We start from the raw sequence: 27,608 nt of genomic DNA on the forward strand, positions 1-27,608 counted from the left end.
AGTTTCTGCACCCCTTTCCTTCTGATTTAACATTCCTTGTTATATTTTTATGTATCTAACACTTTTGTGATGCACTGAACTTCACACAGGAAAAAGCCCCACAAGATTTATTTTTTTTTAATTAGACAGCAATTAAAACTCTGGTCACTTGAGTGGGATGATGCTTTTGATCCAGAAAGCCAAGTAATCAAATTAAGGAATTTGGGAGCACCTTGGATTTGCCCTTTCAAGGTGACTGAAATGAGAGGCAAAAAGCAATTGAGATTCAAGGCTTAAAAATGAGATTTTGTCCCTGATTGCACATATTTACCTAACTGTGAATAAATAATATTTTCTAGGAAAAAAATCTCTGGAAGGAATATATTCCTGCTTTTCTTCCAGAGAAGAACTGGTGGTGAGGATGGAATTAATTCATTATTTCAGAAAGCTCTCCTTGTGCTCAAAACCCAAATCATGACAGGGATAAAATTGAGAAGCATCCTGTGAGCACCTTCAGGGGTCAGGCTACTACAAAAAATACCTTAAACAAGGAAAGCTCAGGGAGGTTTTGAGAGCTGTCCTTTGGGATTTGTGCCCAGGATGTTGGAATCCAGGTCTCAGCACCCTGAGCAGGTTAATTAATGAGGGGCAAGTCCTAATGACACCGAGGGCAGAGCTACCAGTCCCTCCCTGTATTGACACAGAATTCCTGCAGCAGGAGGAGCAGGACAAGGCTCTTGTGCCTGCTGGGAATTGAGGCAAACAAAGCCCCAGTGCTCCCACAGAGCCCTGGCCACCTTCCAGGCCCCTGGGTGGGAAAAAACACCAATTGAAACTCGCCAAAACCTCCTTTCTGGCATTGCTAAAAGGGGTCTCAGTGCTGGTTTCTAAGGTTTAATGCTAATTTTTTGTTTCACTCTATAATCTGGGAGTTAAATATGCTGCCCTTTAGGGAGTAGGAGTTTGGTTTGCAGCAAAGCACTGAACATAAACCTGAAAAATCCCTACTTTTCCAGGTCTAGGACTGGTGAACCCCTCACCTGCAGCACACACAGGAGGGAGGGAGAAATCAGAACCTTTAAATAGTGGAATTATGACTTGTCACCTCCTGAAGCTTTGCAGAGCAGAAAGCAGGGGAAAATCCTTGGAGAGGGGGATGACAGGAGCTGGGGTGAGGGAGCAGCCCCTTCTCCCTGGATGCTGCTGAGCCCCTGAGAGCTGCAGGGATGAGGTTTGGGTGGGAGTGGGGTGTCACCCACCCTGGGCTGACAGAGCTCTCCTGATGGATCCAGGAGCTCTGGGTGCTGATGGATCCAGGAGCTCTGAATTATGATGGATCCAGGAGCTCTGGATGCTGATGGATCCAGGAGCTCTGAATTATGATTGATCCAGGAGCTCTGGATGCTGATGGATCCAGGAGCTCTAAATGCTGATGGATCCAGGAGCTCTGAATTCTGATGGATCCAGGAGCTGTGGGTGCTCATGGATCCAGGAGCTCTGAATTCTGATGGATCCAGGAGCTCTGAATTCTGATGGATCCAGGAGCTCTAAATGCTGATGGATCCAGGAGCTCTGAATTCTGATGGATCCTGGAGCTCTGAATTCTGATGGATCTGAGGAGTTTGGAGCTCAGGAACTGTGGGGCTGCACAGCAGAAATTCTCCAGGAAAAGGATTCTGCATAAAATGGGATCTGGGGATGCTGCTGAGCCAAGGAGGTGCCTGGGCCCTGAGGGATTTCAGAGCAGCTCAGAGTCAATCAGCAGCTGCTTTCCCCATCAATCTGCTCTGTGGAGTTTGGGGTCTCAGTCTCATGAGGAAGCCTGTTGTAAACCTGTAGTAGCAGCAGCTCAGCAGAGTTCTGCTGAGCAGAGCCATGCCAGGCTCTCCCTGCCTTGTGCCTGGCAATTATTTAGGAATTGTGGCTGTGCCAAGCAGTGGGGGGAGGTTTTTCCTGGCCCCCTTAGCCCAACATCCCTCCAAAAGCAGCTGCACTTTGGGTTTTTGGCACAGGCACTGCTGAGATTTTAATTGTTGCCTCGTTACCCCAGCAGAGTCATTTCTGCAGCAGAGAACAGGATGGGCTGCTGGGGTGTGGGTGCTTTTTGGGCTAAGTGTCTGTGTGGGAGGTGATGCCATCAGTGATTCTGGCTCAGAGCTCTGCCCTCTGCTTGGTGCCTGGGAGAGGCTGTCTCAGCCTGAGGATGGGCTGACTATGGCAAAGTGACTCATGCTGGGTTAATTTATTTTGCATTTTATGATTTGTTTAGGGTTTTTCTTCCCTATCTGTCCTACATCACCTTCCTCTTCTGCCCTGTTATATTTGCTCTCTTGTCAGCTCTGTCCTTCCCTCTGGTTCTTAGAGGCTTCCTTTTGTTTTATTTCTTTATTTTTACCCCTTCACATCTCTCCCCCAGTTGTCTGCACATCCTCTTTTCATCTCTATCCTTTGTTCCTTGCATCCTCCATTCCCTTGGGATCACAGAAAGGCTTTGAACTGTCTCCTCAATTTTTTAATTGGGTAAAGCCTTCAGCTCATCCTAGCTGATCCCACCATTTGATTTTCCCCCAGGGTATCACATTTAACTGTAAAACCACACTCAGGGTGGGTTGAGGAGATATTTAGGGAGCAGCAGGTGCCAGGGAACATCCAGGTGGATTTCCTGGAAAGGCAGAACCAGAGCTGCTCATACCTTTAAAGTGCCCAAGGCTCTGTGAGCAGGAGCTGCCTGGAGTGGGTGACATCCCTGTGCCCCCAGGGCATCTGAAGGTTGTGGTTGGGTCACCCAAAGTGAGCCAGGGCACAGCTGGACGTTCACAGCCTCCTTCCCACTGCTGGATTTGACTTGAGCTGGGTTTTTGGAAGGGAAGAGCAACATTCTCACCACTGTATCCATGAAAACCCCAGTGCAGGAGAAGGATGCTTTGGTGCTCCAGGACTCCAACGTCAGGACTCTGCAAACTCTGGATTTCTGCCTTGGGTGGGATGTTGTTGTTTTAAGGAAAAATTGTGGCATTTCCATGGTTTGGGAGAAACCTAGAATGTGGGGAAGGGCTGGGATGAGCCCTGAGCCTGTGACAGCTCAGGGACACTCAGAGCTCCCCAAGGCTGCTCCATCCCTCTGGATTTGGGGTGGCTTTGGGGGGTCACATCCATCCTGTGGCACAGCTCTGAGCTGAGGCACTGCTGGGCTGGGCTCAAAACCAGATGAATTTGGTTTTCTTCTTTTCTGTGTATTTCTAAACAATCAGTATAAATTCCAGTCCTCCAATTAACAGAGAAAGTCTAGATTATTTAAAGGCAAATCAGGTTTTTGTCAGCAATCTGCCCTGGCCTTTCCTCAGTCCATCAGTGTGACTATAAAAATAACTTCTTTAACATCAGCATAGAGCAGCAAAGATTAATTAAAAGTATTTCTGCAAGATTCCCTAGAAAATAAATCCTCATTTGCTCTCTTGCCCTGCATCTTCACCAGAAAGATTTCCATTTCCATTTCTCCTCTTGCATTAGGAAGCACAAGTGTTAAGAGATGTGTGGACCAAGAATTTGCAGCTCCTAAAAAGAAGGATTTTCACATTGGATTTTCACCTTAGAAGGGTTTTTACTTTTAGCCCAAGCTTAAAAAGAAGTTGTTCTTGGGTGTTTGGCAGCAGCTTTGCTGCAGAAGTCAGTAATCAGGTATTTAAATAATGCCCTTTCCCCTTTGCCAGCTTTTCCTGCTTAAAAAGAGTTGCTATGGGAATTCCAACTTGCCATAGGATTAGTTTGACTATGAATCAAGAAACAAAGGGAACTGGATGAAAAGTCCTTTTTATCTGAATACACATCTTCAGCAGTGATCACTTGTAATCAAAATTCCTCCCCTGGTTTCCTGCTGGAGACACCAGGCTGGCTGCAGGACAAGCAGAGCTCACAAAAGTGATTTTTGGTCGCCATGGAGCTGGGAATAAACAGCTTTTTTCTTAGGATGGTCTCCAAAACATCACTGGCCTTGCTGGCTAACACACAGTTCAACCCCTGAACCATTTGCATCCCTTTGTGTTTCAATTTTTTCCTCAGTTAAAATGGTGATTTCCACGTGGGGATGGAGCTTCCTTCCTTTTTCAGAACCAGAAATCTGCACTTGCCACCAGCTTTTTTTTTTTTTTTTTTTAATTAAAGGAATTAAGTGGCAGCTTGTGAGCCCTGTTGATTTTAGCCAATGTGGAATGTTGGGATGCTGAGCTCCAGTGTTACAAAAAAAACCTGGGCAGGTGGAGGTTTGGGAAGAACAAAATGATGGAAAAATGGTGAAGTAACTGAGATGGGAGGAATTTTTTTTTCCCCCTGTGAAGCTGCAGTTGGGCTCTGCTGTTCTGTGACCTTGAGCTGCCCAATCTGCCTGGATGTGATAAACCCCCCTTAGGTCTGGCTTAGAGGGTGTTACAAAGCTGAGCCACAGCTTTCACCAGCTCCAGGAGGTGCCTGCAGGCTTCTCCCAGAGCCCAAAAAGGAGCTGAATTCCTCCTGGGAATGCATTCTGCAAACTGGGACAGGCTCAGCTCATCCTGTGCGTGTCACTGATCCAGACAGACACCAGGCTCTGGCTCTGGGCTTTATCCAGAGCTTATTGCAAAAAGGAAAAAAGGGAGAGGGGGAAAAAAAAGGAGTAAAAATATGCTTGATATGTTTTCCTAAGAGAGCACTGTGGAATAGGATCTTTCACTTCAAACCCTGCAAGGAAAGGAAGTAAATTTGATCTCTGCTCCTTGCCTAAAGCCCTTAGGTTGCTTTTTGGAGCAGTCAAGTGAGACAAAGCCAGGAAAAATAGATGCTGTTGAAACCATTGGTCTCCCTGCTCCAGCTGCCTGCTCAATCTCAGCAGAGGAGATTTTCCTGCTGGAGCTGTGAAACTGAGCTGCTTTTATGGGGAAGTGCTTTAAACCTCCCATGTTCTCCATTTCCCCCCCAAAATATTGAGCAGAAGAGAAAGGGAAAGAGCAGCCCAGGAGAGGTGTGAAAATCCTGCTGCTGGAAACGTCCCTGTCTGTTCTGGTGCTGGCTGGGATTTCCTGCTTGGAGCAGGGAGGGAGCTCTGGGATGATGTCTGTGACCAGATAAAGGTCATCTGGGAGATGAGACAGCACTCAAGGAGCTCTGCAGGAACCAGGGAGAGTGCTCTTGGTGGGAAGCATCCACATGGAGCAGAGGGTGTGCTCCCCTTATAGGATCCTGGCTGGGGATCAATGGGACTTTAAAGCCCATCCCAATTCCACTCCACAGCCCAGGCTGCTCCTTGGGCTGTCCAGCCTGGGTCCTTCTGTACAGCATCCAGGGAGCACCTCTGGCTGGGATTGAGCAGCTCTTATGTCCCAAACTGCTCCTGCCAGAGTGGAAACTCTTGGGTTCTCCCTAAACACAGACAGAGATGTATTTTATGAAATAAAAGTAAAGATGGCACAGAGCTGCTTCTCCCACATGAGAGATGAGATCCTGAACTCAAAGGCAATTTCAGCTCTTGTCCACTCCACACACCACAGGATTCTCTGCCTAATCTGGATTTTTTTCCACCTCTCTGCAATTCAGACCCACTCACAGCATTCCCCTTGTACCAAGATGTCCTTTTTGAGCTGTGGTACCTCAGGGTGTCCTTTTCTGGGAGTTCCCATGGCTCCCTGTCCTGCAGCACATTTTTCCAGGGCCAGGCTCCATGGAATCCCTGCCAACTCTAATCTGCAGCTCAAGTGACTTGGCACCCAATTCCCACAAAGCCCCTTGGCATCCTCCACCTCCACACACATCCCAGATACTCACATTTATCTTTCCCTGATTAGGGCTCGTCTGTTGGGGAGTTTCTGCAGATGTTTCTTTATTTAAACCGTGCTGGGTGAAGGGAAGGAAGGAGAGATAGACCCCTGAGGAGGAAGGAGATGTTTCACAGCATCCTTTACTCTCAGCAACTCCAATGCCAGGAAAACATGTCCATTGCTCATAATTCTTTTTGTCTCATTTGTTCTTCCCTCCTACTCCCCTGTCCAAAAAAAAAAAAAAAAAAAAAAAAAGAAAAAAAAAACCAAACAGGAATTCCCTGCTTCCTTCCTTCCTAATTAAATCTCCCTGCCTATAACCAAGGAGGTCTATCCATGTGGTCAAATGATGGTTGGATCAGCTCAGCAGGAAATTTGGTAGGAAAATACAGTTTCAGCAGCTTAGCAGGGTTTATTTTTAGGGCCTGTGTGCTCCTTGAACTCTGGGATGCAAAGTGCCAGACTCCCATTGTTGTCAGATGGCTCCTGTCCCACCAGGCTGGGTCAAACCTGTGACTCACAGGACAGGGGGAATGGCTTTGGCAACAAAATGGGATTTTTTTCCCCTCCTCCAGTCTCAGATGTTGACAATAAAACCCCCAGTTGAAGACAATAAAACTTGTTTGCAGAACAAGCTCCCAGCTTTTTCTGATTTAAAAAAGTCATGTTTGTAATCAAAACCCCGTGGCTGTGTTTGAAAAGCACCTGAGGTTTTGGGGCTGGGGGCTCCTGCAGATGTTGGGGCTGCTGTGCTTGAGGCTGGCCAGGTGTGAGCCAAGCCTTGAATGGAAACAACAGGGCTGTGTGAGCTCAGCCCTGTTCCCTGGCCAGAAATCCCTGGATTTATTAAGCCAGGATCAGGTTCAGGTGTGAGCTGCCAGGCACTTGGCCAGCTTGGCAAGGGGAGGTGACCCCTGTGAAAGATCCAGATCCATGAGTTATTTGGGGAAATTTATGATCTAATTCTGACACACAGCCTCCCTCCTCTCCCTCAGCCTTCCTCCTTCCAAATTATGGAATTGTTTCAATTGGAAAAAAAGTCTGAGCTCGAGTCCAACCATTAACCAGCCCTGCCAAGAGCACAGCCATAAACCATGGCCCCAAATCCTCACCCTGCTTTGCAGGACAAGCTACTCCTTCTAGAATCCCATGAGTTAGTTCCTGGAGATGCACATGGGGTCATCTTGGACTCCTTTCTGCCCTTTTGGCTCTTCCAGCACTGTGTGCAGTCAGAGGGTGGGATACAGCAAGGATGTGCTCCCAAAACCACACAGCATTTCTGAACACACAGCATTTCTAACTTACAGCATTTCTGAATATACAGCATTTCTGAACACACAGCATTTCTAACATACAGCATTTCTGAATATACAACATTTCTGAGCATTTCTGCTCAGGTTTTGGTAACACACAAATACACATGTGATTTAAAATCCCCAAGTATCCAAAATGCTCTGCAGTTTTCACATCAGTCCCAGACTGGCTCAAGGCTGTGGCAAGTCAAGGACTCCTCAGGAATTCGGGCACTTATTCCCACTGCTGGACAGGGGTTATCCTGATTTTCTTTTTTCCCCTTCTTCACCTTGTGCCTGATCCCACAATCTGTCCTGTTTTGTCTAAGAGGAGCCCAGAGATAAGTGTCCCTCCTCATCTCCCTCCCAAAATCTAAAAGATGTTTTTAGCAGAATTTTTCATTTCTTTCCCAAGGGCAGGGTGCTCTCAGCAGAAAGAACTCTGCTGTTGTGAGAGCTGGAGTGCAAACCCAAAGAGGTTCAGCTAATGAAATAGAAATGAGAGTAAGAGGTGAAATCATGTGACAATCACCCTTTAATTCTGATTTAAGCCATCTCTAAGGATGAGGTGGCTTTGAAGGGCTGGTGGTGTCATCCAGGGAGTTTCAATGTTCAGGAGTTGTATTTAAGGCTTCACATGGAAATAAAAATCCACTTTCACCACCCTCCTGCAGCTTGTTCTGGAGAGGGGCTCTGTGAGGCTGCAAAGTTGGCTTAGAAATTCCCCTTGTCCCTCCGTGGACACCTTCTCAGTGCCAGCACTGGGATGGATGGGATGTTCCCAAGAACCTGGTTAAAAGATCCAGGATAAAAATAAACCTCATTTTGGGGGAGGTGGTGGAAATTAGAGTTCTGTTTCATTTTAATTTATTTTGCAGAGATCTGGGGGGCAATGTGCCTTCCCAAGAAGGTGTTGGACAGCTCAAGCAATGGGGGAGCCACAGGGGGATGTGAGAGGAGAAAAGGAGGCAGACCCCCAAATCATTGTCATTGTCCTCCCCTCCTCAGAAGAGAGAGGGACAAATGTCCTGTGAGCTCTGGATTTAGGAAGAATCAATGGGGGAGTTGTGTTTAAAGGGGGAATTGCAGGATGAGTATTTGGGAAGGAGTGGCTGTGGCAGGAGGGTGTTTTCCAATTATCTCCCCATCCTCAATCCTGCCTGTGATCCCTCAGTGCTCTGCCAGTTTGGAATGATGAAGTAATAGATGGGGAAAGACAGGCATCTGAGCTGCCAAAAACTCACTTTTTATGCCTCAGCTATGACAAATTTCCCCAGTGTTCTCCTTTCCCTTGGATCAGGATGGTTCCATCACCCATGTCACCTCTCACAAGTGGGAGTGGTGTTGGAAAATGCCCAATTATTCTCCTGAGCAACCCCGAGGGAAGGAGCTTTTTAAATGAAATTATTTGCAATGCAAAAATCTGGAGGTGAGTGCAGGAATTTCAGTGGGATCCTTTGGCCCCTGCCTGTGGCCTCCAGCTGTCCCTGTGCCAGGGGAAAGCAGCAGCCCTAAGCCAGAAAGAGAAAATTCCTTCTCCAGGTACTGTAGGATGTGATTGTTGGACTTAGGACTGAAATTTGTCCTTTAATAAATCTGACCCTTTTTCCTGCCCAAGCCTCAAAATGAAGCAAGGTCTCAAATGCTGTCAGGTAGTTCCAGGCCTGGCTTAATGCTGGTTTTAAGAGGATTTTTTTTTTTGCACGTGCTGGGAATTTGGGTTCTGGTGCCTCTGTGGTTGTGTGAGCAAGTCTCAGCTCCACTGTGACCTCCAGCTCTGAGTGGTGCTGCTCATGTTATAAAAACCAAAATATTCCTTGCAGCTGCACAATCAACACCTGGGCTTAATCCAGACCTTATTTTGGGGGGTTTGCTTTAGTCCAGGCTTTCAGTGTGTAATGAGCAGTTACAGACAATTTATAATGTTAATAATGTCACAGTGCCACTATTCAAAGAGGTTATTTTTTTCTTTGTGTGATCTATGTAAAATTTGCAAATTATTACCCAAGGCTCTTTATCTTTGCAGCAGGATTTTCCACAGCACTTTCCTCAGCTTCCTAATGCAGCTAATATTGATTTAGAACATAAAATAACACCTCCCCTGGGGATCAGCTGCTAATTCAGTGTCATCCATGAGGTTTTCAGATCCCTGAGTAAGATTTCAACCCTCCCTGGTGCTGAGAGGGCTTTTATTCCATGGCACTTCCAGGGATAACACACAAAACCAGCTTTGGAAGCAGCACAGCCCTTCCTGTGGTCAAAAGATATTTTTAAGGTTAATTTAATTCCACTAGCAATGTGTCATCCTGTGCAGGAAAGATGGGAACTCGGGGAAATATAAATTAAAATAGGTTCAGTGCAACTGCTTTGGGGGTTTTTTTTTTCTGTGTGTTGTGGGCTTAGAAGTGATCTAGGGAATGAGTTCCAAGAAAATATTCCATGACTGCAGAGGTGATTTGGGTTAATGATGGAAGAAATGGGATTTGTACAAACCAAGAACAAGGAATGACCAGTTTCCATGCTGAGGGTTTCCAGGAAAATCTCTGTGTGTGCTGGATGTACTCAGGATTTGAGAGGGCTACAGTGAAATTGGAATTTAAATATTATTCCAGCTAACATTGTGTATTTATGTAAGCCAGGGTAAATGAGCACACTCACACGTTCTGTTTTTCAGGAAAAAACTTTCCTTTTTCATTATCCACACACATCCACAGAGACACAGAAAAGAGCAAACAGTGCAAAACATGGGTGTTGGTCACTTCTATACAATATTTACATTGCTCAACTCCCTCAGGCAAGGAAAAACCAGCCCAGGGTTTTCTTAGGAGCTGGACAGTTTTCTTGGAAAACATATGCCAAGTGATCCCAAAAAGAAACCACCCCACTCCTTGCTTGTCCCAGTGGTTTAGGGGTGTGAGTGTCCTGGTGTTTTGCGTGGAAATTAAATTTAAGAATTAAAATCAAGAACAGCCAGCAGTGTTAAATGTTAGTTTTAAGTGAAGTGATGTTTTCCAGAGGAGAAAAACAGGAAGAGCTCCATGTTTTGCTGTGAAATGTGCGCATTTTATAAGGCTTAAATCTTAAATCATGCCTTAAATCTGGCTTAAATCATGGGATGGTGTGGGTTGGAATTGGCCTTGGAGACCATGAGCAGGGACACTTCCCACTGTCCCAGGTTGCTCCAAGCCCCTTCCAGCCTGGCCTGGGACACTTCCAGGGATTTCACTTTGGGCAGAATGAACATTTAAATCTACCCAGATCCTGGCAGAACAAAAAGGAAAGGGAGAATATTCCCATGGCTGGAATATGAACCCAGAGAAAAGGATCTTTGACCACTCTTGTGGGAAGCAAAGATGTTTTGGGTAGATCTCCCTCAATCCCCTGAACCTCCCACAAACCTAATTTTCTCCAAGTGGCATCTCCATGGCACAGGATTGCAGGGAGATACAGGAGATATATACAAATATCACAACAGGATGAGAGGGGATGGCCTCAAGGTGTGCCAGAGGTTTGGATGGGATATCAGGAAAAATTATTTCACAGAAAGGGTTGTCAAGCATTGTAAAACAAAGGGGTGGAGTGTCCCCTGGAAATGTGGGGATGTGGCACCTGGGGATGTGGGTTTGTGGTCAGCATGGTGGGGCTGGATTGATTGTTGGGTTTGATGATCTTGGAGGTCTTTCCATCCCTAATTCCATGATTCCAGGGATGATTTATGGTCCTTGGAGTGTCAGAGGGTGCACACAGCTCAGACCCAGCCTGGCTCTGGGGTCAGCCTGGGGTCAGCACTCAGAAATAAAAAATACAGCTTTCCTGGAATTACAGGGGTAACAAGGCTTGGGCTGCTAATCCACAGAGAACAACTCTGCTTCTTTCTTCAATTAATGCTGAGCACCAAACCCTGCTTAGTGAAGTGAGGGCTGCTTTGTTCCTATCCCCAAATCCTGCCCTGAGAGCTCTTTGGGCACAAAGCCTTGGGGTTCCCTGTGGCAGCAGGTGACACCAAGGGACACTTCCACAGGACAAATTCCTGCCTGTGACAGCAAACCCTCCCCCTGGGATGGCATGGGGGAGCTCTGCAGGGACACAGCTTTGGAGGAGTTTATCAGTGCTGCTTCTCTCTGGCACAGGGAAATCCCTTCTGTGTGTTTTTGCTGGGTTGGCAGCAGAGCCTCCCTCCCTCATCCACACAGAACTTCAGGGAGAGCCACCAAAAAAACTTCCCAGGGTTTGTTTTAGAGGGATTTCAAGGCTGGGTCCATGCAGGGAGCAGGGACAGGAGGAGCAGAGCCTGGCTGGCTGATGGGATGTGCAGCACAGGAACTTTCCATCCCTGAACTTTCTGGCTCATCCAGGAGCTAACCCATGACTTTTATACCTGACTGGTGCTGCCTCTTTGCCCTTGTGGTTCATAGATGTCACTCTGGGTAGTTTGCACTGATTGTGCAAAGCTGGCGGAGATTTTCACAAGATTTACCCAAGATTTACACCAGGCTTGGCACCTTTCCCCCACTGCAGGGTGGCAGCAAGAGGAGCTTCCCTGGGGCTGCAGAGCAGAGCCCTGATTCCCCCTGTTGTGACTGGCACAGAATTTCACAGGTGTGGCCACCCCAGGGTGGTTTGAGCTGGGCAGAGGGCTCAGGAGCATTTTTGGAACAGCAGTTTTTCCAGCTGGGCAATGGGCTGTAAAGGTGGTGAGTGAATGTTGTGGGAGGAGTGGGGAATGGGAACAGGGAAATCCATGATTAATGTTTGTTTAGGATCTCTGGGTCCTGTCTCAGGCTCTGCTAAAGGCAGTGACTTTTAATTAATTTGATTTTGTTTTTAAGCTTGAAGTTGTGCTGTCTTTGCTGACAGCAGCTCTTTGTCAGGGGGAGGAGCACTCAGCTGCCCCTCAGCCAGAAAAACTGGGAATCCAATTTTCTGCCACCCTCTCCTCCCAGCTTGGCTTCGCTGACATCTGAAAAATGTCTTTTCCTCTCTCTGAATGCATAATTGGTTATTTATCCACAAACCATGGAGTGTGTACTCAGTGTACCTGACCTAGAAAAAAACAGATTAGTCAAGACCTGTCCCAGCAGATGTGAGTGTCAGTCATCATGTGATCTCCATATAATTTATGAGGTCTTAAATTACAAAATAATGGATCTTTTCACTTGGCATTTTGGCACGGGATGATAGGATTACATTTTATGTGAGAATATCCACCACAGCTCTTACCCCATAAAACTGCAAACAGAAATTTGTAAGCATTGGCACTGGTTTGGCTCCCAAAAAGACACCCATTATGCTGGGATTACAGGCAGGCCATGGATGTGGAGCCTGGAGCTTGTCCAGTCCCAGGCAGTTCTTTCCCTCCTCTCTGTTACCATTTCCCTCAGAAGCCCAGACAGTGGTTTCTAGCCTGGATTCTTTTTTTTTCACTTGAGGAAATCTGTGCAGCACATCCAGAGCAGAAGATGTCTCAGGACTCTGGGAATGAGAAATTCCGCAGCCACCAGATATAAGAACAGCCTTGTCCCACAAAGCTCCCAAACCCCACAAACTCTGGGATCTCAAAATGTTTTCTTGCTTTGCAAGTGTAAAGCAGCAGCTTTAAAATGAGATTCCCAAGCTGGCAGTTGGATGTTTCCTGCTGAGAACAAGCTGAGTGTAAACAGGATTCTCATCTCTGTAAATCTGAATTAATCAGGGGTTTGCCTCAGAGAAGACCATTTTCTTATGTTCCAAATATTTTTCTTGCAAACAGGAAGATGTGTTTTTAGGCACAGAGTGGGGTTCTTGGGGCTGTCCAGTGCAGGGCCAGGAGCTGGATTCCCATGATCTTTGTGGGTCACTTCCAGCTTGGGCTATTCTATGGCTCTAAATGCACCCTCAGTTTTTTAGTGAATCCTCCTCACTCTCATTCCTTCTCTCTCCCCCACTCTTAGAAATGGAGCTTGTTAGTGAATTCTTCTGCTCTTTTTCCTCCCCTCTCTCATCCCTAAAAATCCAGCTTGTGTCTGAGTTCCTGGCAGGGTTTTGGGATGGGGTGCTCCATTTCTCACAGAGTTTGGGGTGTGCCAGAGCTGTTGATGGTTCCCCAACCCTCCTCTCTGCCCTGGGATGAAGGATTTGCTCTACAGGGAGAACTCTGTAGGGAAGCCTGGCAAATCTCACACTTTGCCCTTTGCTCTGAAATTACAGGAACAACTTCTCTGAAATCCACACATTTCATGGTTGAGATGGGCTGATCAGCCAAAGGAAATATGGGTTTGAAAATTCCCTGTGAAGAGTTTGGGTCCTGCAGGAAAGAGACACAGGCAGGAAAAGGGACAAGAGACTGGTTAAATGGCAAGTATTGCCCCTTCCCAAAGCCCAGCTCATCCCTTGGGCTGACAATTTACCTGTCATTGCCTATCCCTTGTCCTGCCACTCTGACCTCATTCCACCACCTTTCTTCAATGATCTCTCCCTGCTTTCACATTTTCTTTCTCCAAAGTGCAGTTGTCTGAGGGTTTAATCTCCAGAACAGCTTCCCAGGCCAGTCCTGTGTGCAAGTTTCCAGTAAATACTGCTGTAACCCAGAGCTGAAATAGAATATTTTGGCTGCTCTCACACTCTCTGTGTATAATGAGTTGATCATATGCTTTTCTCCAATAAGTGACACTTTAGGACTGAAAAAGAATAATTTTTGGGGTCTCTCAACCTTGGTTAGCCACTGACTTCTTTATTCAAAGTGAATGCAGTGCTAAATAAATATTCCCTTGGAAGCATTAACATTTTACAGCTGAATTCTTCTCACACTTAAACCTCTGTTGCTTTTAATGATCACCTTTGAGGTGTTGCTCTTGTATCTCATGAGGCTTCATCAGAGAGATTTCAAATAGAGTTGAGTGGAAAACATCTGTTCAATTAATAATTTGTCTCTCTTTTTGGCAATATAGCCTTAGAAGTAGCTTTACCATGGTCATGTAGACAGCAGAGCTAACAAGCTGTAACTTTATATTTTTTCAAATTAAAATTTCTCCTAATTTCTGTGTCTTACACTTAAGAATGAACCAGCCTGGGAAGGGCTGTTGAGCTCCAAACACGAGCCAAGAGCTGGAGAAAGGAACCAGGTGGTAAAATACAACACATACAAATAATTAATTTTCCATATATTTCTGTAATCTCTAAAAGAAAAGGAAATAAATTAATTGGAAAACAAGACAACATTGCTATAACCAGCTAAGAAAAGAGTGCAGCAAACTGGTTTATGAGTTACTTTGAGGCCCTAAAAACCCATGAAGCAGAGATCATCCCTTGATTGGGTGCTCTGACACCACTGGTCCATATTTCAGTGGGATCAGCATTCCTGGGCCTGCAGCTGCCTCAGCTTCATATGGGAGGAAGAACTCTGGGGGTTCAACCCTTCTCCAGCTGACTTTACAGTCCAGCCCTTCCCAGAAATAATCATATAACCCCCTGGGATATAAAAGCCCAGGTGCAACTGATCATTAATGAGCTCTTTACTCCTCCCCAGATGTGGCATTAAAAATAATCAAATAAATTAAATGACAGCTTAATCTGATAAAAACGAAACGTCATGTTTCAAAACTGTAGTAATAATTATCTTTTTTTTTTTTTTCCTTATTATCTTTTCTGTCACCAAGCAACTCCTTTGCCTAATTGCTAAACAATTATTTACACTTCAAGCCTCTCCATAAATTCCAGTCTCTAGGAAAACCAGGCTCTACACTCTGGCAGTGGAGTAAGGAAAAGCCACAAGCTTTTATTATGCCTTTGTAAGCAAACATACATATTGTGGGAAGTTACTGAGTTAACATATGAGGATGAGGATGCACCTCCAGAAGGCAGAAATATTGGCAGGATTCTCTATGAAAATGAGATTTTCTATTTCCCAACTGGTCCCATGTCAACTGCTGAGGGGGGAAAATGCCAAATGTTGGCATCTTGTGGATAAAGAAGCTGTTCTGTTCCCTCCTGAGCTGATGCATGTGTTGTAGCCTATCCATAATCTCCAAAGGAGGATCCATGGGGATTTTCACACTTTGTGTTCACCCGTGGAATGCGATGGGACCGTCCCGGTGCGAGGGTCTGTCCCCCAGCAGCTTTTCTTCATTAACCCCACGTGGGAGCCCCATTTCCTGGAGCTGCCACCTGGTGCTAATCAGGAGTTAATGGGGCACAACTCCCTGTGTAAACAGCTCCCTAGAAATGGGATTCAGACGTGGGGTCCCCTCCGTTGGTGATGGCCTGGTCACTGATCTCGTCCTGCGGCGCCGGCAGCGCCGTCTTGGTGAGCGGCACCTCTGTCTTGAAGAGAGAATCCATTTTGATCTGGGTTTTGATGTTGAAGGACTTCTGGAAGGACTCAGAGGTGAAGTAGTAGATGAAGGGGTCGAAGCAGCAGTTGAGGGTGGCGATGCACAAGGTGATGGGATACATGGTCCTGGCAAACCTCTCCAGGGAGCAGTTGGCGATGGCCTGCGAGCGCACCAGCGCGTACAGGAACAGGATGGAGTTGTAGGGGACAAAGCACACGACGAAAATGGCCACGTGCACGACGATCATCTTCAGCACCTTCTCCTTGTTGGTCCCAATCTGGGACAGGGTGGCCGGCTTCCGCAAAGTCCGGAGAACCAGCGACGAGCACGTCAGGTTGAGCAGCAGAGGGATGATGAACCCCACCACCTCAATAAATATGGTGATCTTGGACAGGTAAGTTTTCCAGATCCTTTTGGAGAACCCCTCGAAGCAGGTGGTGCTGGTGTTGGACACGTTGGTGGTGGAGAAGAGCGAGGCCGAGATGCCCCCGCTGAGCACCAGGATCCAAACGCCGGCGCAGACGACGGCCGAGTTGCGGCGCGTGCGGATGGTGCGCGAGCGGAAGGGGTAGACGATGGCCAGGAAGCGATCCACGCTGATGCACGTCAGGAACAGCATGCTGCCGTAGATGTTGGTCAGGAACGCCGTGCCCGAGATCTTGCACAGCGTGTCCCCGAAGGGCCAGTGCCTGTTGAAGTTGTAAAAAATCTTGAAGGGCAGGGTGAAGACGAAAAGCAAGTCCGAAACGGCCAGGTTGGTCATGAAAATGGCCGTCTCGCTGCGCATCTTCATCCGGAACAGGAACACAAAGAGCGAGGCGCAGTTTGTGATCAGGCCCAGGATGAAGACCACGCTGTACACGGCTCCGTACAGGTTGTACTTGAAGGAATCATCTGTCAGGCAGGTATGGTTGTTGCTGTGGTTTCCCATGCCAAGTCTGGGATGGGCTTCCAAAGGCCTTCAAAGTCTACTTCAGTGACATCCATAAAATGAGGCAGGGAGCCCGTCCCTTCCCGAAGGAGCACATTCCAGGGAGGTGGCTGGACTCCTTCCTACTGCATCTCCCCCATGGATCCTTTCATCCTAAAGGAGAGAGAGACACAGCTGCCATCAGTCTTGAACCAGTCCCCCAAAGTGGCTGTGCAAGAGAAATCCCCAAATCGATGGATGTGCAAACAAGAGCAGGGATTAGTTTGGAGCTTGTCATTATTCCACTCTCATTGGGGTTTTTCACCATTGAAGAAGGAATTTACTGAATTTGGCCTTTCCTTCCATCACTCCCTCATCCTCCTGTTTGAAGGAGAGTGATTGTTCTGAGCAGCCTGGTCTGTGGAAGGTCCATGGCAGGGGTTGGAACAAGAGGGGCTTTAAGGTCCCTTCCAACCCAAACCATTCTAGGATAATTCCAACTTTCCCCTTGGAAAGGTTTTCCAAAGTGGAAAACTGTTGTACCTCAGAAATGTTTATCAAAAACACTTCCCAAAACCACGTTAGCTTTTTTTTTCCTTGCTTAAAAATGTCTTCAAATACTGTGTGACTTCCAAAAGGAATTTTTTTTGCAAGTGTAAAACTTCCCCAAGAGAGATTCCTCTAAGCTGTACCAACAGCTGCTTTTCATTCCTACTCTTTGTTGAGGTTTGGAATGTGAAATTTGGGAAATCTCACGGACTGCACTCTTGTGAGACTTTGTCCCAGCTCAACAAGTTTTGGAGACATGAGGAGTTGGAGTGAGCATGTTTTCACTTGGACATAGGTGCTTCCTGAACTCCCTGGATCTTCTCTGTGGCTATTTTGAGTATTTTTAATGCCTGTGAGGATAATCCCTTGGAAAGTCTCCTCGTTGGAGCAAGGAGGGTTTGTGAGTTGGATGATGAGCTCAGCACTTCTTGGAAATGTGGAGCAAAGTTGGGTCATGAAGGGAAAGACCTTTTCCTCACAAACTCCAGCCAACCAAATATGAACTCGTTTGGAATCTCCTTGTAATTGAAGAAATTTAGGAGCCACAACTGGGGGTAATTTGGAGGTGAACCCTTGTGAAGAGTGGGATCCTTTCCAGAGTGATCCCCTGACAGAGGAGTTTCAGCTCCAAACCTGTCACTGAGTCGTGTAAAAGGTTGCAATGGCAACACATCAACAAACAAAATTAAAAACAAAGCATGAATTTGAGACAATTTGGGATTCAAATTATCAAAATCAGATGTTTCCCATATGTTTTCCTCCTGGGAGTTCTCGCATGCAAGCTGTCAGCCTTGCTGGTGAAATGGCAAGTGTTGGGAAAGATGGGATGGCCACGGCTTTGCCAAGTGGAAGGGGCAAATTCCTCACCTGGGAGTGCCTGGAGAACCACAGGCTTCCCAAAATCTGGTGATGCTGGGAGCAGGCAGCACCTCACCTTTGCACCTGGCAAAGCAGCAGGAAAGGAAGATGCCCAGATCTCCCTTCCCAGATGATTTCATCCTTTGGACACCCAAAAAGATGAATTGGAACTTGGAGGTCTCTCCTGTGGAGGTGTTTTTCATACTAAACTCATGGTTAAATGAGCTTTATTGGGAAACAAGCTAAAAAATAATATCAAATATTTAAATTTATGAGAAGCCAGGAGTAAAATCTCAAGTGTGGGATTGAACTCATTTTCTTTGGATCTGTGGTGAAAGGGAAAAAAGAAAGGTTTTGCCTGAAAGTTCAAATACCTTTAAACAAGAGCTAAGTTGGATTGGAAAGATGACATGAGCTCCAACAGGAACAGCTGAGCCTTGGCTTAACCCTCAGCCTAAAACATTAAATGCTTGCCTTGGAGCTCCCTCCCAGTGCAGACATCCCTGGTATCTCCACCAGGAGATTGTGTTTATGCTGGAATGTCATTCCCTATGTGAACCCCAGGTGTGCCACTCCAGGCTTCACTCTGGGTCCTGCTGGGGAGATCTCAGAGGGATTGGGTGTCCCTAAAAACCCCACACAGCCTGATGGAAACCCACTGCCCAACCTGGCCTGGCTTTTGGCAGTACCCACTGTCTGAAAGGTGCTTTTGGAATTCTCACCTTTGCTCCTGACCAAGTGCTCATTGTCAGCCTGACCCAGACACACAAGAAAAAAGATGCTCCATCACCTCACTCTTTTCTCCCTGCTCTGCTCCAGACAGCCCCAAGGTCAAATCCCGTTTTTTCCAGTGTCTAATCCCTGGGAATTGCCTGCCAGCAATTGTCTAGTTAACTTATGGGCTTTAAAATACAGCCTGGCTTGTTTACCTATGGAACCCTGAGGTGTTTAAACAAGCTGACAAGTGGCTTTGAAAGCCAGCCATGTGCTTTAAATTCTGTAGGATGAGTCCACAGATTGAGTTTTCTGAGTGTAAAATTCCCTTTCCTTCCTTTCCACTATGAAATAAAGTAGTGGGATGTTCTTCATGGACATCACAGTCACCACTGCTGTTGCCTTGCTGGGAAAAAATAAAGCAATATGTTTTTAAAAACTAAGTAGATACAGGATGACAAAACAGTTTTTTTCAATATATTTCAGACAGGGAAAAGCTTTAAATCCTATATTTAAATTGGGGGCCAGTCCAGCACAGCAGGAGTATAATGGAATAGACCCTTGTTTAGTGTGATAAAATTCAGAATATTCTCTCTCCTTGCAAGGATGGTACCAGCAAACCTCCAGCAGCAAAACCCTATTATTCAGAGTGAGATTCAGCAGAGTAGCTCCTCTGGAGTTTTGCTCTTTTATAGAAGAAATATCCTATCCTCCATGGACTGAAAAGAGAGGAAAAGTTGGTGTTATTTCCTATGGTGCCTGGGTATCCTGTTTACAATTCCTGAATTTCCTCCTCCCAGCACACCAAGACACCTCCAAACTGCCAGACAGCAGCTCCATCCAGAGTAACTGTTTGTTAGAACAGGAATTACTGCAGGGAAAAAAAAAAACAAATTTAAAACCAGCCCTTGCCATTCCATTATCCCATTTTCCCTGTTCTCCACATGTGCAGCAAACTAAGGATCAGAAAAATCAGCATGAAGTTTGGGGCTGGCTTTTTTGGCATCATCACGTTTTCTTTTAGTCATGTGAGATGTCAGATGAGTGGAACTTTATCAGTCTGGAGGTGAAGGACACCCTGTGTGTTCATTTAAACAGCTGAGCCCTGGGTTTGGGAGCTCTGGCACAGCCCTGATGGGAAAACCTCCCAAAGCTGAAGGATCTCTGCTGGATTGTCATGGTGTGTACTCAGGTTATCTCTTCAATCTTGAGAAACAAAGGTTTATAGGTAGGGAAGCCCAAACCTGCAGGACAGTGGGGTTTGGGGAGGATTCTCTGGGTTTTGTCCCAGGTTGTGACTCCACTCCTTGTGTTTTCACAGGGTCTCAGCCCCCAACCTTGGAAATAAATAGGGATTTTCCTGGGGCACAGCAAGAGCTTTATTTCTGCCTTCTCCTGACAAGAATTCCGTTCACTCCAGGGTTTGCAGCTCCCTGCTCCTCACCCCATTGCTACAACACCTGTGGGATGTGTAACTTACTCCCACCATGGAGCCCAGGGTTGCAGCTTTACAACAAACTCAGCTCTGCAACTTCTTGGGGTTTATTTCCTTCCTTTGTCCCACTTTAACTAGGCAGAAGGCTCAAATAAGGGGTTTGTTTTCTTATCTCAAATAAGGAGATGTTTGGGGTTTTTGGCAGATTTTTGCAGAGATGATAATTCTGTGTAAGCCTGTAGGACTTGGGTTCTTCCATACTGGTGACTATAGATAAAATAAGATTAAACTGCAAATGGTTGAATAGATAAAATCAAAACTATTATATATTTAAAAAAAAACCTTTATTTATCTGAAAAACTAAGCATGTCAGTTCCTGCAATGGAATTTCCACTTATTTCTACTTTCTTTTTTCATCAAAAGTTGGTTTCGTTCACGGAGAACTCTGCGAGTGTGAACTGGGAGCATCTTTTAGGACAAACCTCCAATTTGGGGTAACCTGGTGGTTGATTTTTCCCTGTTGGAGGCTGCCAGGGCAGGAGCTGGTGCTTTCCCAGTGCCAGCAGTGTGGGCTGATGGACCAGCTGGGGTAGCTGATGCTGGATGTGGCTTCTCCAGAGTAAGGTGTAGGGATGGGAAATAGCTTGGGACACCAGTTTGGGGTCGCTGAGTGTCTGTGAGTGCTCCATCCTCTCCGGAGCTCCAGATTCCCAGGAAGGTTCGCCTGTTCCCTCCCTGGAAAGTCTGGGATTAGAGGGTGGGAAGCGGAGCAGCTGCCTGTAAACAAAGCTCCATTGACGATCCCAAGCGCTGGGAAGGAGAAACGCTTTAATCTCTTTCATTTCCTAATCCTAAGTGATGTATTGGAGAACAGTAGGAAAGGAGCAGACAGAAGTGGGACTTTGAAGTCCGTGGAGGTTTGTGGAGCTTCAAAGAGCCATTCTTGCCCGGTTTATCAGAGTGAATGCCCGGCCGGTATGCCGGGGAATGGGGACATTTGCGGGTGATTAGCCTAAAAATCAGGGCAGGAAGGCTCTTATTCATGGCTTTGACACTTATTGTGCTCGGTGTCACCGGAGCTGACACTCCCCAGCCCGTGCTGCGGGTGCCACATCGTCCCTCCTGTACCTGTGGGAAGCTGGGGTTGGTTCAGGCAGGTTTCAGCAGCTGCTGTCAAATGCCCTGTGACAGAAAAACCCAAAATACGGTGGGACTGGAGGAGGCACCGCCTCTCGCTCAGCCAGGAGTGAGCGCAGGGATGCTCCGGCTCCTGTCCCTGCCCTGGGCTGCCTTTGGCTTTTTGGGACCCTCACACCCCTCCAACAGCTCCTTTCTGTCGTGCACAGGACGGGACCCCAATCTAATTCTTCTCCAGGATGGAGCAGAGAAGGAAACCTGAGCCTCTCAGCCCCAACCCTGAAGGCGCTCTCCTTTTTTCTTCCCCCCCTTTTTTTTTTTCTTGTTTTTAATTGCTCAGCACCGCCGTTGTCTCCTCACTGTCCTCTGAGATTTACAAAGCATTTCCTGCTCGTGGTGCCTTCTCTGGGCTGTATCTGTTTTGGATTGAGCTAATTAAAATGTTTCCTTCAGAAGAGAATCGCGAGCTGCCTTACCCCATATTCAGCCACTGATCCTCAGGGCATGACTCTCCTTTTGTTTGCACGGAGAATGTCTCTCTCCATTTACATCACCCTTTAACCCTTGGCGTGCTCTGCCTTTCCCCATCCCCTGCAGCCTCCGGAGGGGCTGGGCAGCAGCCAGGAGACGATGGGATTCACCCCAACTTTGCATTATTTAACACTTGTAAGAGCGGCTTTTTGCTCGGCCTTTGGTGCTTGCTTGCAGCGATAGGTCTGGCACCGAGAGGGGATTGCTGGATAATGGCAGAGCTGGACTCAATAGACAAGATTTAGATGCAAAGAAAAGCTGATGAAGTGCTGAAAAGCAAAGTTACCCTGTCTGACCAGGTTGTTTTCACCCAGGAATAATGTTTGTGGTGGAGGTTGCTGTGTCCTTGATGTAGCTCTGGTTCATTACAAAGTGTGGCTAAGGAAAAAAAAAAAAAAAAACCCAACATAAAAAATAAGAGACTCCTGTTTCCCTGAGCCACTGGGGACTCCAACAACAGGCTGGGGTTTATTTGCTCACAGTTCCCAGTCAGCAGCCTGCCCAACAAGCTGCCTTTCTTTGCTTTCCCTGACACAATTTCCAGTGGTTCCTTGGCCATTCATTGGCTTTTTGGCTCCTTCCTTGTTGCCTTTCCTCAGCTCCTCTGAGCCACATGGAGCCCTCCTGCCACCCCATCCTCATCCCATTGGGCTGGATCCTCTGCACTCTCTTTGCTGAAATGGGAGAGCTGAACCTTCTCCTCCCATTATCCAGAAATTATGGACTTTTTTTTTGCCTTGCCTTGCCCCAAGCACAAACACCAATTTCACCTTGGCAAGGTGGCCTGGCTGGAGGGGCTGCCTGGATTCCTTTAGCTGAACACAATCTGTGTTTGGGACCTTGAGGGATCTGTGTACTGCATTTATTTACTGCAGGGGACTGGTCTAATAGGCCTTTATTCTCTTAAATGGCTTTATCCTGGGGAGAAAAGGGGAAATTTTGAGGATTGTAGAATCCCAGGATGGTTTGGGCTGGAAGGCAGCTTAAAGCTCATCCTGCTCAATCCCTGCCATGGGCAGAGACACCTTCCACCCCCAAAGCCTTGTCCAACCTGGCTTTTTCTGTAAAGTGTTTAAAAAACTAAGAAATTACTCCACATTGCAGAAATATCTAATCTCAGCTAAGCAGCAATGCTTCTGCACTGAAGTTTCTTAGAAATCAGATTTCTAATGATGAGATGAGGGCAAGGCAATGACATTTTGACATCGTGCAAGGGCTGGATGCTGCTTTTCCGGCTAAATATGGTTATATCCATCTGTAAAACATGCTGGGGAGGAAGAGGGCGAGTTGTTAGCGTGTTCAAGAAATGAAAATGGGAATATTATTGGAGGAAAAGAAGAGGTCTGTTGTGGCTGTGCATTTACAGGGTCTCACAGCCTGATGAGCTCATGCTTTGACCAGGGAAAGGATCTGCTCTGCTGCCAGAACACACCTCTGTCTCAGGGCTCAGGGACTGATGAATGTCCCCCAATTTCACATGCCAAGATAAAGAGATCTTCCTTTTTCTACCAACCAAACCCATGACAAATAATCCAGCAGATTTTCCTGCAGCCAGGGTCAGCTCAGGCAGGTCTGGCTCTGGAGCAGGGTGGATCTTTACCCTTTTCATGGGGCTGAACTGGGAGCTGGTGCAGGAGGAAACCTTGCAGAGCCACTGTCTGCTCTGGGAATAAAGAACTCCTCTTTTCAGGGAGAGAATTTCCCTTCTGTGGAAAGTGGTGGCTCCCCTTGCCCGGGACTAAATCGGATCCTTATTCAGGGAGGAGGAGCGATGTTGGAGGAGCAGAGTGAGGCTCTGCACGCACGCTTGACCTGGAAAGACCTGCCGAGGGTGGCCGAGTGCTCCAGGAGCCATCCCCACCCCGCCCAGCCGCAGGGACGGCTCCCTGCCGGCTCTTTTGGGATCCCGCAGCACCAGCGGGCTGGGAACGCCACTCCAGCCACACAGCCCCGACCTGAGTGATGCTCAGAAATAGAAATAGAGCCCCAAATCCCAAAGGTGCTGTCAGCAAGGTGAGGGGCAGCTGGCACGGATGGATCATGGTTCCAAGTGCCACAATGACAGAATCCCAAATTGCTTTGCCACGTCCTCTCCAACAGTGCACCCTGTCCTAAATTCTGGATAAAACTGCTTTAATGCCTGCTCTTGTGCTCCAGCCATGAGGTCACCGCTGGAGGACTGATCCATCCTCTCCCTGCCCAGGGAATGTTTCCATCCCTGCTCCTCAGCAGCCCCAGGTGCAGCTCTGCAGTTCTGTGCCTCATTGCAATGCCCTACATGAAGGTGAGTGGGGAGCTGGGGTGTTTGTTGTGTTTGTCTGTGTGGAGATGAGCTCCTGATCCTGGAATTTGGAAGACATCGATTTTTATCAGTCGAGGAGGATTCTCATTTTTAGCCTCAAAGGATTCCAGGGAAATGTTTGTTCAGACTCCTCTCCCACCCCCTTCCTCCCTCCTATGTCTTTCAGGAGTTTCTTTTAAAATGCAGAGGCTTTGAACCCCCCAAAGTACCAGGGTTTCCTGCCTGTTGTGTTTTTAGAGAATGCTCCTAAGGGCAAGAAGATGGAAAAGTACTACAAGAGGGGAATGTCCTTATCACCAAGCTGTGAACTTTGCACTTCCCATCCTCTGGATTTGACTGTGCTGCTCCTATAGGGCAGCAACACAAAAACCACACACAATTGTCTCCTCTCAAACAATGATTCGGGAATGTCATTAAAACCTCCAAACTTTTCCTGCAAGTTTTTCTGCCATGTGCTTATATTGTGTTAAATCCTCTCTCTTCCAAGCAGCCAAATCTTTATATTATGTTGTTCATCCTTCATTTTACTTCAGACATAGTTTTTTAGAGCTGTCTTTGAATTTTTCTCATTGAATTTTGCAGTTTTAAAGGAGTAGATTCCAGCCATGAATCGAAGCTGAAGTGATAAATCTAATTTTTAAGGTTTTCAGTATATCATTTATAACTTAATTACTAATTTTTTGTATAATTTGTGGGAACCAGCCCTCCTTTAAACGAAGCTGAATGCCACACTTATATCCAAGCCATTTTTAGCCTAAAGTGTTTTTATGACACTGACTTCAAGTACAAAAGAAAGCTGTAACCAAGGGATCCTTTTCACAAACACACAACAAACAACAGGACAGAAAAGTCTTAAACTTGTCACCTGCAGTGCCACAACGAGAATCTCGATGGGAATGGGGAATTCCGGTGGGAGCCAGAACCATTTCCCTGCAATCTGGAGGAGCAGCTCACACAGGAATTACTTCCCCAAAACTTGGAGCTCGTTTTTCTCCCTTTAAGCAGCCATGGCAGGGTTGGAGCAGGAGGGAAAACATTGCTGATCCCCAGTGAAACCCTGGCTTTCATCTTCATCTTCCCCACCCGGAGCTGCCGTGAAATCCGGGCGGCTTTTCCTGAATTTGGGGGCATTGGGAATTTGGGGGCATTGGGAATTTTGGGAAGGGGGGGGGGGAAACTTACCGGGACCGCCACCATCCCCACGGCTCCCTGACAACCCGCAGCGATCCTTTGTGTCCCTGCCACACCAGCCTGGCTATTCCCACGCGAAAAAAAAAAAAATCCCCAAAAAATCCCACTCGGTGCAAGTTCAGCCGCTCATCCTCAAACTGCGCGCTGGGCGGCCTTTGTTCCGAGCGGGATCGCGGCTGCCGAGCGCTGCTGCCATCGTGCCTTGGGAAAACGGGACGCAAGAATGGCCCCAATGTCTGGGCAGGGGGAACTCCTGGGGGTCTCCATAGGAAACGCTTTCCATTGGGCAGGGATGTGTTATTAGCCCGCCCCGCCCCGGGTCTCCGCTGGGTCCCTCTCGCGGGGCTCTATCCATGGATTCCCTTCCAGAGCCTCTCCCAGCTCGGAATTAGCAGCTTAAGGACAGCCCGACAATGAGCAGCGCGGATTTCCTGAGCAATTAGCCCGGGAGAGAGAGAGAGCCCGATGGGAACGAGCAGGGAAAAGCTGCTCAAAGCTCGGGATTTTCCTTCCCGCGGCCGTAATTGTTTTGCCTTCCAATTAAAAAAAGAAAAAGAAAAAAGTGAGGAGCAGAGCAGAAGGGGGAGCTGAGAATCAGGAAAGCACTGGGTAAGATTAAGAAGCTGCAAAGCAAAGTTGGCGGTGAAAATAAAATATCAAGTATCTCCCTAGGCAGATTTAGAAAGGCGCTGTTTGCTAGGCTGGGGGGTTGTTGTTTTGTTTTAAATCTTCTCAGAGGAGCTGACTGGAACAGTCTGAGCTGCCGGGTTCCTGCTGGAAAACCGCTCAGCTTTGCTTTTCCAGGGCCGTAATTACAAATACTCGCAGAAGCGTGGCTGAGCCTGCCCCCGAGAGCGGCGCGGTGCATCTGCCTAAAAACTGCTTCTGTCCCCCTCTTACCTTCGATATCAGCTCTTCAGGTGGGGACGAGGCTCTGCTGGCAGCAGCAGCGAGGCGGCGGATGGTTCATTTTATTCCCTTTTCAGCCCTCTCTGCTTCCATAGGGCTGAAACGCCGGGGCTGCCGCGAAAGCCCAGCCTCCCCCTAACGCGTCTCGCTCGCATTGTGTTTGTCTCTCCTCTTCCTCCGCTCGCCTTGGCTCTTCCCACAGGCAGCCCAGGCCAGTAAACAACTCATTGTGAAGCTGCGGTGGGTGTAATTCCTCGGGCTGGTGGCCACCGTGGCTGAGTCGCCTCTGCAGCTCGCCCGGCTGCTGCCACGGGCTTTTATCCCCTCCATGCAAATAACTTCCTGAACATCTCATGTAACAGCTCGGGGCTGCTCAAGACGAGCCCTGCCAGCTCCCGCTTCAACGAAACCCAAAAACAGGAGCGCGGATTCGGAGCGAGAGCGCTGGCGGGGCAGATGTTCCCCCCTCCCGGTGGGCAAAAGTCTATTTTATTTGTTTGGTAAAAGCAGAAAATGTTGGGGAATGGTGGCGGCGTGGCCAAAGGCATCGCTGTCACAGAGGGCTCATCATGGAAGAGCCGCCAGTATCACCAGTAGATTTATGCAGAAACCCAGTTTCGTGGCTTGTGGGCATTTTCAGGCTGTGCATGGAAATTCTGATCCCTGGGGAGATGCGGTTGCTTTTCACACCCATTCTCATGCGAGGGTGAGAGCTCTCAGTGGGAACCCATTGACCAACAAAGCTTTTTTTAGGGAAACGAGGATGTCAGGAACTGGGTATTCTGGCACAGATTAGGATGAGCTCACTGAAAACCTTTTCCCAGATTAACATCTTGAGCCTGAGCTTCAAAACTGCCCTGGCTGGGCAAACCCATTAGAGAGGAGGCTGATGGCCCCTTAAAGATTAAACACAGCATAAATCTTAACCCAAAACTTCTGTGCCTCTTAAAGAATTTAGGCAGAATGTGGTGATTGTGCCAACTTTGCTGCAGCTGGAACGGACCCAGGCAGCTGTGCCTGGCTGGGATGTTTGCTTTCTCTCCGGAGTTATTGGTTTAATTAAACTCTCCTGACAAAAGTCTTCAGCTGTTGGGAACTTCAAGGGCTGGAAGAACAACTCCTTAAAATGTTACAGGGGGTTGGGAATGGGATTTATGCCCTTTGTGGAGTTCATCCTGCTAAACCACCGTAGTGATCCCAGCTTTGTATCCATCCGTGGCTGCCATTAAATCCAGAAGTTGTAGCGAGCAGGTTGTTCTGTCACCACTTGGTTTAGGAGTTTTTTTTCTTTTATAGGAGTATTTTTTCTGCTACAGCCAAAACTAAAAGCTGGAAAAGTGCAATCTCTAGGTTAAGCCATAATACTGTTCTCTAACCTGTAGAGATCACACAAAAACCCCCCTAAAATTCCAACTTTTTCTCTATGGAACATGCAATTTTTGTTATTGATGAGAAAGAAAACATGCCCAGAGCAATGTATTTGTGCTGCCCTCCAAGGCACTCAAAGGAATACATGGATGCCTTTATCCTTCTCCTCCTAAATAGGCCAAATGTTGTGCTATCAACCCACTCTGTGTATCTTTTTCTTTAAATAAATAAAGTACAAACATTTCCAACACAGTGCCCTTAAAAGAGGTTTATTTGCCAAACATGAAGAAAGGAGGAGGCAGCCTCTCTTCTTGGTTCCAGTTACAGAAATGTGTTTG

The 27,608-nt window shown here is 47.2% G+C and overlaps 2 protein-coding genes across 3 annotated transcripts in view; both read right to left on the reverse strand.

Annotated features, from left to right (window-relative positions):
- The window catches only part of LOC306808565 (putative P2Y purinoceptor 10), a 104,740-nt gene that overhangs the window by 19,844 nt on the left and 57,288 nt on the right, over nt 1-27,608 (reverse strand). The window lies entirely within an intron of this gene.
- LPAR4 (lysophosphatidic acid receptor 4) lies at nt 13,970-26,292 on the reverse strand. 2 transcript variants are annotated; one of them, XM_079319254.1, is made up of 3 exons: nt 25,894-26,239; nt 24,985-25,057; nt 13,970-16,450 (listed from the first exon to the last, which is right to left on the reverse strand). In XM_079319254.1, exon 3 carries the CDS (start codon nt 16,295-16,297, stop codon nt 15,251-15,253), a length of 1,047 nt encoding a protein of 348 aa, XP_079175380.1. In that variant the 5' UTR covers nt 16,298-16,450; nt 24,985-25,057; nt 25,894-26,239; the 3' UTR covers nt 13,970-15,250. The 2 variants fall into 2 exon arrangements, with proteins under 2 accessions (XP_079175380.1, XP_079175379.1); XM_079319253.1 differs by lacking the exon at nt 24,985-25,057 and having other exon boundaries at nt 25,894-26,292.

The sequence above is a fragment of the Erithacus rubecula genome, assembly GCF_903797595.1.
Source record: "Erithacus rubecula genome assembly, chromosome: 15".
In the NCBI taxonomy this organism is placed as follows: Eukaryota; Metazoa; Chordata; class Aves; order Passeriformes; family Muscicapidae; genus Erithacus; species Erithacus rubecula.